This window comes from Harpegnathos saltator, unplaced genomic scaffold (genome assembly GCF_003227715.2).
Source record: "Harpegnathos saltator strain DR-91 unplaced genomic scaffold, Hsal_v8.6 scaffold67, whole genome shotgun sequence".
Classification (NCBI taxonomy): domain Eukaryota; kingdom Metazoa; phylum Arthropoda; class Insecta; order Hymenoptera; family Formicidae; genus Harpegnathos; species Harpegnathos saltator.
The window spans coordinates 92,808-105,034 of NW_020230504.1; the positions used below are offsets into that span (position 1 = coordinate 92,808).

At 32.3% G+C, this 12,227-nt stretch overlaps 1 protein-coding gene across 2 annotated transcripts; it reads right to left on the minus strand.

Moving 5' to 3' along the window:
* Positions 1 to 1,151: 1,151 nt before the first annotated feature.
* LOC105184614 (mitochondrial amidoxime-reducing component 1-like) lies at positions 1,152 to 7,340 on the minus strand. 2 transcript variants are annotated; one of them, XM_011143506.2, is made up of 7 exons: positions 7,107 to 7,340; positions 5,903 to 6,032; positions 5,607 to 5,805; positions 5,242 to 5,490; positions 3,749 to 3,884; positions 2,204 to 2,412; positions 1,152 to 2,008 (listed from the first exon to the last, which is right to left on the minus strand). In XM_011143506.2, the coding sequence occupies exons 1-7, from the start codon at positions 7,125 to 7,127 to the stop codon at positions 1,837 to 1,839; spliced, it is 1,116 nt and encodes a 371-aa protein (XP_011141808.1). In that variant the 5' UTR covers positions 7,128 to 7,340; the 3' UTR covers positions 1,152 to 1,836. The 2 variants fall into 2 exon arrangements, with proteins under 2 accessions (XP_011141808.1, XP_011141809.1); XM_011143507.2 differs by having other exon boundaries at positions 5,903 to 6,006; positions 7,107 to 7,183.
* Between the last annotated feature and the right edge of the window lie 4,887 nt (positions 7,341 to 12,227).

Sequence of the window (12,227 nt, forward strand, 5' to 3'; positions counted from 1 at the left end):
TTTGCGTTTTTGTATCATTAGTGATAAAAAATTTGATCGATGATTCCGTCTATTGCGATTCGTGAGTACCTACATTTGTGTATTATGTATAGCTCTGCGTGTCATCTGTTATTTATTTCTGATAATTAGCTGTTTCCAACTTTTTATTTCTTAGAGCATTGCCTTCGCAATTTGACTACCATGGCATATATAGTATCTTGAGAAGCCAAAAAATGAAATAAGCTGAGCCGTAAAAATCAATATCAGATTTTGGAAAGATAACAAGATAACAGATAATTAATTAATACATTATACGTATATTTACTTGCGGTTATGGACGCACGATATCTATATGCGGAATCACTCGTAAATTAAAATCGCATATGATACAAAAACTATTGTGTAATGCCAATATATTAATAAAATATTAAAGTTATTTTCGAATTCCTAATTTTCGAATTTCTAATGGCACTTCAGAGAATATTATATAGTTTTTGTAAGACACCGTATAGAGATGAAGATAAAGTACACTTATGTGTACAAAAAGAAATGGATTTCATTTATTTTTTTCCAATAAAATTAAAAGTACGTTAAATAATCACACTTGCGACTGCTTGTAAGTTTATGTGATAATTGGTTATAATAAGAGAGAGAGAGAGAGAGAGAGAGAGAGAGAGAGAGAGAGAGAAGAGAGAAAAAAAAAAAAAAAAAAAAAGAGAGAGAGAGAAGAGAGAGAGAGAAGAGAGAGAGAGAGAAGAGAGAGAGAGAGAGAGAGAAGAGAGAGAAGAGAGAGAGAGAGAGAGAGAGAGAGAGAGAGAGAGAGGAGAGAGAGAGAGAGAGAGAGAGAGAGAGAGAGAGAGAGAGAGAGAGAGAGAGAGAGAGAGAGAGAGAGAGAGAGAGAGAGAGAGAGAGAGAGAGAGAGAGAGAGAGGAGAGAGAGAGAGAGAGAGAGAGAGAGAGAGAGAGAGAGAGAGAGAGAGAGAGAGAGAGAGAGAGAGAGAGAGAGAGAGGAGAGAGAGAGAGAGAGAGAGAGAGAGAGAGAGAGAGAGAGAGAGAGAGAGAGAGAGAGAGAGAGAGAGAGAGAGAGAGAGAGAGAGAGAGGAGAGAGAGAGAGAGAGAGAGAGAGAGAGAGAGAGAGAGAGAGAGAGAGAGAGAGGGAGAGAGAGAGAGAGAGAGAGAGAGTCAAATATTTTTATTATATTTACACCTGATAGATGATAATATAATAAAGATACTTACGTTTTTCATAAATCCCTCATGGTATTTGCAACGTCAGTTGTCCTATATGTTGCCACTAATTAGCTCCTAATTAGCGTTCAAGCTCGTAAGTGGTGATTCGCAATTGTGACCATTTGATGTGTTCCTGATTTCATCAGAAAATATTTACGAAAATTGTTATGCAAACAAGTGTATATTTTCAAAACGATTTAGACACAATAAAGTACTCGTCAAATTATTACGATTAAGAGCTGCTGCTGATGGGTTTGTACAGTAATCGGTTATAATAAAAACTAAAATGATAGTATATGAAACATTCAATGTCACAACAACGGAAGTAGCAACGCTGTTTTAGCAAAAACGTATTTTTACAGTGTCATTTTTCAAATAAATCTTCCGGATAAGTAATAAAGATCCAAAATTTACACCGTGTACTAAAGCTTTAGCTTCTATCCCAACCAATTACTGCATATGCGCCTATCAGTGGTAACTAAATCATAAAAATTTGAGGAACTCCTTATTTCATTGTATAATTTCATTGTATAAATCGTTTTGCAATTAAGTTTACAAGCAATTAACAAAGACCAATAACCAATAATACAACATAGTATAAAACAATAGCGATATTGAAAGCAACGCGTTAAGTAGACTTTTTCTTTATCTTAATATCTTCTATCTTGTTCTCCTCTATACTTTCATCGTCGGCAATATGAAGGTATACGTTGTCATTTAATTTAACACATCCCGTGTGATATAATTCACAATTAAATCCCAAACCAAATAATTTCATGTACGCAATTTTCGGACTTTTCCTGAAACGAACAAAATTATGTATATGTCAAGTCAAATTTCAATTAAGATCTTGTTGCGACCATCGCGAGAAGATTCAAAGTCTGTTAGAGACACTTTTAGTTCGTATAATTGATACTAAATAGATTCCTAGTTTGTGCTCCTCTCATGTGCAAACAGATGCGAGAGGAATTCAAATAATAATATATCGAGATTACCTCGACCAAACTAATTGTTGAGTATTTTTGATGATTACGTTGCCGATTTTGATCCACTCCCATTTCTTCTCCATAATAATATTCGACGTCATAATAACAATGTTTGGACAAATTATCTCGCCTGGCTCAAACATTTTCAATATATCAGTTATGTTGTCGTACGGTACAGGTGATATTAACACGCTATGTAACACATTTATAAATGAGTTCTGAAAAGGTGGAACGTATTAATTTTTGTGATAAATATGTAACGTTTTGATATCATAATACAGTGGTAACTCAACGGACGTATCTAATATAAAAATAACACTAGTTTACTAATTTTAAATAATTTTTGGCACAAGAAATGTAAACAATTTTTTAATGTATTTAGTGCTAAATATAAGTCTGTCGTTAAAAAAATTCATCAGGTTAAATTTTTTAGATATAATATGCTGGTAGCGTTGTTGTTTAACTGATAATAATTTTATACTGTTACATGATTTGTATGCTTGTTTGTTCATAAAAATATTGCACGGATTTGTTACTTTGGCTAATATTATAGAAATGCCATAGAAATGTCGAGAATATTATGTCCAAACTATTGTATTTGTAGTTATATTTGCTACAATAGATATTGCAGTTGCAATAGATATTGCAGTTGCAATAGATATTACAGTTCTTTTGTAATAATTACAACACCATTTTATATAACTGAGTAAGCGGAAAGAAAGTTTCTTTGTCTTACGTTATTCTATATTTTAGAGACAGCTTATCAATCACGATACCGACTATTATTTTTGTTTGGAAAGTCGTTAGAATAAATGCGAAGAACAAATATCTTATAAAATATGCTGAAATGTATCGTCAGCAGCAAAGCTTTTTGTTCAAACGAAATATCAGCTAATAATTTTGTCTAGTTCTTTTGTGCAACTTGTTTAAATAAATTATCGCGTAATGTATATAAGTAAACATTCCCTTTTTTGCATCCCGAATAATATAGGTAACATAAGTGAAGTGTAAGGCAAGCGGTTCTACCAAAGTTTGATGGCAATTGAGGGATGTTCTTAATAAGTATGTTTGGACAAAAACATGCTGGAGGTAATTATTACTCAACTTTAATATCTAAAATAGATCCAAATTCATATAAAAGACAAAAATAGAACACTACATATTTCTAATTTGTTCTCTAACTTCAATAAAAATGCATTACATACTAAAAAATATACATAATCTTACATCTCAAAACGTGATCTGATAAAGATATCTCGAACTCAGATTTAAATCCCTCGTTATCGAACCGAAATGACAGATTAAAGCACAGCGAACATTAGAACGAAACTTGTAAACTAGTGTAATTTTTATATTAAAGTATTAAGCACGTTCTATGGATATTTTTGCATAATATTAACATTATTTTGCATAATATTTATTTATATTATCAAGAAATCTTATTATTAATATTTTACACTCAAACATATTTTAAAGTGAAGAAAGAGAAAGAGAGAGAGAGGGAGATAGAGAGAGAGAAAATTAATTAATCAGCTATTACTACTACTTAATTACCCAGTTGCATTTAATTTGATTCGTCTTCTGGTATAATATACAATTCCTGAGTACAAGTTGCCAGTATATACCCATACAACCGACGGCGTTTATCGTGTATCCCAAACGTACCCCGGTATCTCGTCCCCATAAAAATCTGTAAATCATGTCACTCATATTTAATATACTCATGTCAGATACCGTTATATTATAGGAAGTTGAATTAGTTCTGGTCCCTAGCAATGGATGGCTTTAATAACAAATAGTTAGTACAAATGTTGAAATTTGGCAACACTGAAAGACTTGACATTTCTCGATGACATATGGCAGTTTGCATGTTATTATTACTGATAGTTATATTGTTTATACGCGTCTAAAACGGATCGTACAAAATTGCATTTTCGACATTCATTACTTTTTTTGTTTGATTTGAAAAAATCGGCAACTGAAGCTCATGAAAGGCTTGTTATAACTTATGATGATCAAGCTTCATCGTATTCCAACTATAAATTTTGGTTTCAACGATTTAAAAGTGAAGATTTTGATTTGAGTGACAATAAACGTATTGGTCAACCAAAAAATTCGAAGATTCTGAATTGCAAGCTTTATCAAATGAAAACACCGCTCAAACGGAAAATTGGCTGAACGACTCAATGTCGAAAAAGCAACAATTTCTAAACGCCTACACCCCATGGGAAAAATTCAAAAGGAAGGCAAATTGGTTCCACACGAATTGAGTGAAAATACCATTGCAACTTATTTGAATATTGTCATGTCTTTGCTTGCCAAACAGAAGAAAAAGAGTTTTTTGTGGCAAATTATAACTGGAGATGTAAAGTGGATTTATTTTGATAATCCAAAGCGAAGAAAAATTATGGATTTGTTGATTATGGATTGATCCAGGACAACCGTCAACATCAACATCAAAACGGAACATTCACAGTCACAAAACAATGCTCTATATTTGGTGGGATACGGAAGGTATGGTGTATTATGAACTTCTAAAACCGAATGAAACAGTTACGGGGAAGCGATACCAGCAACAGTTGAACAAATTGAATGATGAATTGATGCAACAAAGGGCAATGACAGGTAACAACAGACGCAAAGTGATTCTTTTGCACGATAATGCTTGTCCACATGTTGCTTCATTCGTTAAACAAACATTGTTAGAGCCCGAATGGGAAATCCTTCCGTACCCAACATACTCTCCAGACCTAGCATCATCCGATTACCATCTATTCCGATTGATGCAACACGCTTTGGCAGATACACATTTCAATAATTATGAGGATGTGAAAAAATAGGTGTCTGATTGGATTGTTTCGAAAGATCGTTTTATTGTCGCGGAATCACTATATTGCCAAAAAGATGGGAAAAATCACAGCTAACGACGGAAAATATTTTGTTTGATGGAAATTTAACTATTTCTTTAAAATAATGATAAAAAATTAACAAAATAAAACCAGAATTAATTCAAACTTCCTAACATTTTACAATTTCTAGACACATACTTGGATAGCCATTGAGCCGCTTCGTCACCGCAGTCGGAGCAAACAAATTTTGGGAGTGGTATATTCTCACAGCACCAATAAGTACACTCGATAATTTCATTATCATTTAGCTTGATGCATAATGTAGGCATCTCGGCGGCTTGTAACATTATATAATTGTCCTCGATCGACAAGTTCACTTCATGTAGTGATGGGAAATTACTGGTGGTCATTATGCATTTGGTATTCATATTGTACACTACAAATGCTCTGGTGGTATTTAACAAAATTTAAAAATTAACGTTTTTTACAGCGGCTTATGTTGTGATAAATAGTAATATTGCGGATATTCATTGATAAAACAAATACTCGTATTCTATACTAACCGGTCCCAATTTATCAATTTGCCGTACTTGAACATGTACATTCCTTCAAATTTTACTTGGCATTCCTCAACGGCACTTGGTCTGCCTGATACCAACGGATATGCGTGAAGATTCGTAACCTTACCAATTTTTACCCATTTCGATGACTGATGACGTTTGTGATTCTTTACATTTTTCGATAAAGTATGATTTGTGAAACCTAAAACAACAAATCGTATGTAAATGGAAAAAGGTACATATTTCAAAAGAGTCCGATGACATGAGTTTTATATTTTAATAGCTTCTGCACGAATTACCTTGTAATTTGCATTCTCGTGTTTTTATATCATTCTCTCTGCTTTTTGCCTGTAGTCTTTTCCTCTTATTCTGTGCCATCATGCAGAACGTGACGGATGCCAAGCTACAAATAATTGCAACCGCTGCATACTGCATTTCAAATAAATAGATAGTTATATTAGTTATTCCTCAAAATCCTCGGGCGTAATATATCTCTTTTAATAGTTATCCTGCATCAGTTTTACCGCTTTGAATGTAATTCACTGACTTATGTACTTATGTAAATGGCGAAATGTTTGCATTCTTAATTGACATTACTGTAAGAAAAACTTGGTTCGCGAATTCTAAATTGATTTCTCAGTTCTTGCAGCACAAGTGATTTTATGTTAGTCATCTTAATAAGCACAAAAAAAATTAGTTCGTATAATCAATTTTTTGTTACTTAGAGTCAAGATTAAAACTCGATTTTAGAACCAGAAAAGTTTCTATAAAAGACAGTGTTGGGCATTAATTGATTAAAATCTTAGTTGACTAAAGTACCGACAAATTAAGAATCAAAATTAATTAATTGTTATATGTTTAATTATGAATAATTTTATCAGTTCGTAAAATCAATTAATCAGTGTATGATCAAACAAATCAAAGTAATCGATTGAAACAATTATTAAATGTACGATTTGCTTGATGTTAATTTTAAATATTTTAAGTAATCGATCAAAATTTGTTAACCATTTAATGCAGAATTATGATTGAAGGTTTTCATTCAGTCAACTGTTTTCAATTACAATTTGACGACTGCAGTTGTGAGGAAAATTGTCGATTGCTTTCAATTAATTTTGATAGCTTGTTTAGAAATAATATTTAATAAGTCAAATATCTCCCACGTACATAAATCTATATGTATTTAACTTTATACAGTTCTCTTTATATAGTTCGTACAATTGTAAACTATTGTTATCAAGAAATATTTGCTTATAAGATGATAGTCACTGACAGGATGAAATCACGTATACATCACAATGGCTGTCAAAATGTTAACCAAGTTTTAAAGAGCCCGAATATTCAAGCGAATATCTTCGGTTGCGTGGCAATAGAAAAATCTTTTCTCGTCACCGAGTTTTCGTCTGCTTCCTACTCAATTACACGAACTGTGAGATGTTTCTCTCCGTGCATCTTTTCGCATTTAGATGTATACTGAAAAAATAAGCGAAATGTATGACTTACTTGTACAATATGTACGTTCATAATTTATCTAATATCAGTGTCAATCTCGTTTTTGTAACAGTTCCTATTTGTATTCACTGGTTCGTCGCACAAGCGGTATGTGGTTATATATACATAGTTACTACACAATTCTTCTTGAATAGAGTCTAACGAATTTACCAAGTTTACTGATCACTTCGGATTATATTTCGTTTTGACCGGGCGAGTTGTCGCGGTATACTGAAGCTATGTCGTCTGATGCCGAGATCGTCCGCATACGTGTTATTGTTATCATCGTTACCTACATCTTTGTATTAGTCTGCGTAATAACAGCTGGGATGTGTCGTGCCAATATTTAAGGATTGCTTTTGTGGAGCGCGCTATTAGTATTCTAAGAGATTACGCATAGCTATTACGCATGGCTTCTGTAGATTTGGAGATAAGCTAGGAAATATGAATTCATTGCGACTGTGATTGATACCATGGGAGAAGGCCATAAGATTATATATATATATATATATATATCGTATTTCAATTATTAATAAATTAATTATTATAATTATAATTATTATAATTAAAGTCAATTACTCATAAATTAAAATTGGTGGTGCCATCTATAATTAAATTGATAATATCATCATCTTTCTCCCTCGAAGCCATAAAACTTTTGCCTGAAACAATTTTTTGAAAAACTTCTTTTATTTACATGTATTGAATAAAATGATGAAACTCTCTATGTATGTGTATATATCTTGTGAATTGAATATAATTGCATGTAATTATATATATATATATGTATATAATTATATGCAATTATGTGCAATTATGTTCGCACTGAAAAAGCGTTGTTAGATAAAGAAAATAAAAAATATTCTTATTTAATCATATATTTATATCATGACGTGTAATAAATATAAGCATACAGTTACCTGAATTATGTAATATATGTATATAAGACAATATTTTTTCATTATAAACATATACAGGGTATCCCATTTTAATGTCTCACCCCAAATAACTCTTCAGTATTGACGTTTCAAAGAAAATTATCTCAATAAAAGTTGTAGGGATTTAAGTGAGCTATCTTATGATAACTTTGACTTTGACCTTAATCTCTATATCCAAGGTCATTTGAAGGTTAACTTGCATTTTTAAACGGGAACCCTTATTTTTTATTACATTGTTTTTTCTATTAGTTAATTTGAACTGTTTTTGTCTAAATCATTTTTTTATTTATCTATTAGCTTTTGAGATATTTGAGGAAAACTTGATATCTTTTTCAATATTTAACTTACGATATCTCGCTAACTATTTGTCGGAAGGAAAAGTAGTACTAGACTTTCTTATTTTATTTAGTCCCAAGAATATATTGTTACAATAGCGCCCTGATTTTTGTTAATTTGACGATTTTGATATTTCCAAAAATCAGTAAGTTAACAAAAATCAAAGCGCTATTGTAACAATATATTCTTGAGACTAAATAAAGCAAGAAAGTCTAGTACCACTTTTTCTTTCGACAAATAGTTAGCGAGATATCGTAAGTTAAATATTGAAAAAATTATCAAGTTTTCCTCAAATATCTCAAAAAATATTAAACAAAAAATGTTTTAGACAAAAGTTATTCAAATTAACTAGTCGAAAAAACAGTGTAATAAAAAATAAAGGTTCCCATTTAAAAACGCAAGTTGACCTTCAAATGACCTTCAAAATAGAGGTCAAGGTCAAAGTCAAGATCATCATAAGGTAGCTCACTTATATCTCTACAACTTTTATTCAAATCATTTTCCTTGAAACTTCAATACTGAACAGTTATTTTGAGTGGAACATTAAAATGGGATACCCTATACAGGTGTCCCATTTTAAGTGTCCACTCCAAATATCTCTTATTTTTAATTTTAGAGAAAAATGGTTCAGACACGTTTTGTATGGTTTCGAGGGGGCCATAAGATGATACCATTGATTTGACCTTGAAGAGTCATTTGAAGGTCACGTGAAGGTTACCTCAATTTTTTTAGATGGCACCCGCTATTTTTTATTACATATTCTTGTAGCTGACCTCCGAGAACTTCCCAAAACACTATAATCAAATGTTTTTTGGTGAAGTACTTTTCGAGTTATAAAGCTCCAAATTTGCAAAATTTTGATAAAAATACAAAATATTTCGTAAAACATTCACTTTCCGATAGTCTTATCTTACATGATCTAACCAGTCAAGGCAAGATCCGAGCATGATCCAACCAGTCAAGGCAAGATCCGAGCATGATCCAGCCAGTCAAGACGAGATCCTGTATTGCCTGATAATCAATGAACTGTAACAATTGTGAAAGTGCAATTGTCAATTCTTTTAATGAAACAAATATCAAGAGGCTTGTTTCAAATTTCTTACTTGGGCAACTGTTGGTATTTTGGCGAAGTCTCAGACAGACGCATATTATTATCCATTGACTTTTTTTTTATAAGACAGGAATTTTTGGTTTTTTGGCGTTTTTTTTCTTTATAATTATGGCTGCTTATCCACCAAATGAAATTGTGGACATGATTCGCATTTTGGATGAGGCCCGGAATAACTATTCGGCAGCAGAAAGGCTTTATGCTGAAAAATTTCCAGACAAACGCCATCCTGATAGGAAAGTAATAAAAAGACTGCGACAGAGCTGAACAGGGTTTTCTTAGAAGAAACCGGCGAAAATCGGGCCCTGATAAAGTCACATCATTGACTGTTATAGGTGCCGTTGCTTTGAATCCTCAAATCTCTACGAGACAAATTGAGAGGCAATACGGTATATTTAAATCAACAGCCAATCGTGTGCTCAAACTCAACAAGTTTCACCCATATCACATTCATCTAACTCAGCAATTGGAAGAGAGGAACTACCAACGTCGTGTACGTTTTTGTAACTGGGCTCGAGATCAAATCCAACAAAATCCCCGGTTCATTGCTGATACGCTTTTTCCTGATGAAGTCACGTTTTGTAATAGAGGAGGCGTTAATAGACATAACTGCCATTATTATTCAGATGCTAATCCACATTGGCAGAGAAGCCAAGAGTTCCAACGGCAGTGGTCCATTAACGTTTGGGCAGGCATCCTGGGAGATATTATTGTTGGTCCATATTTTTTTGAAGAAAATCTCAATGCGGCAATCTATCTAAGATTTCTTTAAGATGACCTGCCCAACCTCTTGAGACATGTCGACAATGATTTACTCAGACGAATGTGGTTCCAACAAGATGGAGTACCGGCTCATAGATCTCGAGCTGTTACACAATATTTAAACAATAGATTCTCGAATAGGTGAATTGGTATGGACAGCCGAGTTCAAGAATGGCCCCCAAGATCACCCGACTTGACACCCCTAGATTTTTATTTCTGGGGCTACATTAGAGATATAGTTTATTCGCAAAAGCCTACAACCGTTGAACATATGAAAAACCGGATCAGACAGGCTTGCAGAAATATTAATGTAGGTGTTCTTGAAAAAGTTAGGGACGACTTTCACCATAGACTAGAGCTATGCATATAAGTAAATGGCCAAGTTTTTGAATATTTTAAGTAATTGTACATAGAAGAAGATCTTGCCTTGACTGGCTGGATTATGCTCGGATCTTGCCTTGACTGGCTGGATCATGCTAGGATCTTGCCTTGACTGGCTGGATCATGCTCGGACCTTGCCTTGACTGGCTGGATCATGCTCGGATCTTGCCTTGACTGGTTGGATCATGCTCGGATCTTACCTTGACTGGTTGGATCATGTAAGATAAGACTATCGGAAAGTGAATGTTTTACAAAATATTTTGTATTTTTATCAAAATTTTGTAAATTTGGAGCTTTATAACTCGAAAAGTACTTCACCAAAAAACATTTGATTATAGTGTTTTGGGAAGCTCTCGGAGGTCAGCTACAAGAATATGTAATAAAAAATAGCGGGTGCCATCTAAAAAAATTGAGGTAACCTTCACGTGACCTTCAAATGACTCTTCAAAGTCAAATCAATGGTATCATCTTATGGCCCCTCGAAATCATACAAAACGTATCTGAACCATTTTTCTCTAAAATTAAAAATAAGAGAGATATTTGGGGTGGATACTTAAAATGGAACACCCTATATAATCATGTATAATTATGTATGAACATATAGAGACAAGATTCATATATAATCGTATACACTTATTTTTTACCGAAAGAGAAATTACTACTTTAAATAGAATAAAGCTGTTGATGCATATAAATTAATAGATATTGTTTCAAGTATAATAATAATTTATTAAGAGTTATTCACTTAGTACTTAAGAAGTATTTATTAAATTAACGTATCATAAAATATTACTTTGTTGTGTATTTTATAAAAATACTGCAATATTAGGATGCCCAAAAGAATATTAAAATTTTATTTTGTATTTAATATTACAATTTAACTTAAATTAATATCACAGCATAAATTAAAATATTTACATGCCTTAGAATGCATAATACTTAAGAATATTTAATACAAAAATGAATGGTTTTTTTTTTACAACTATAAGTGAAGAAATATAAATTGTCATATTGGACATATACACTTATGAATTACAGAAAGTTGTGAACTTCTCGTTTAAAGTATATAAGATGTCTAAAAAGTATCTACAATAATTCATAACAGCTCATTGTAATGCTTGAATAAATCTGAAATTATAATTTAACAGTCTGAAAAGTTTCCAGATTATGAAAATTAAATTTTGTCAATATCGCAAGGTCAGATTAATGAGCACATTCGCGGCAACAGCTCAGCTAATAGAAAGAGAAAAATATAGTACGACGACATACAAAGATGCGTTTGGGGAGTATATTATCAGCATGTTTTTCGAACACAGATTTTCTGTGCTCTTATTGGTTTATATTTTATAATTAATTTCGTAATAATTATTTCGAAATTTTCAAAATAGTATATGACTTCCCTATTCAGTTTCATCCGTTCTATCTGCATACGATGGATATATCTTGAATTTTTGGGACCTCTTGTACATAATTGTTAAAAATTTTCAATTATATTTGTATATTCGTACATTATAACAATTAAATATTCAAAGAAAATGGAACAATTTGAAATGATAATACTCAATTATATTTACTACATATATATATATATATATATATTATTCAATT

Excerpts from the sequence above, each read along its gene's own strand:
- LOC105184614 (XM_011143506.2), bottom strand. The coding sequence starts at position 7,127 with ATGAACGTACATATTGTACAA. Across the intron at positions 6,033-7,106 it reads TGAACGTACATATTGTACAA|TATGCAGCGGTTGCAATTAT; the intron begins GTAAGTCATACA and ends TTTGAAATGCAG. Across the intron at positions 2,413-3,748 it reads ATCAAATTAAATGCAACTGG|AACTCATTTATAAATGTGTT; the intron begins GTAATTAAGTAG and ends CCACCTTTTCAG.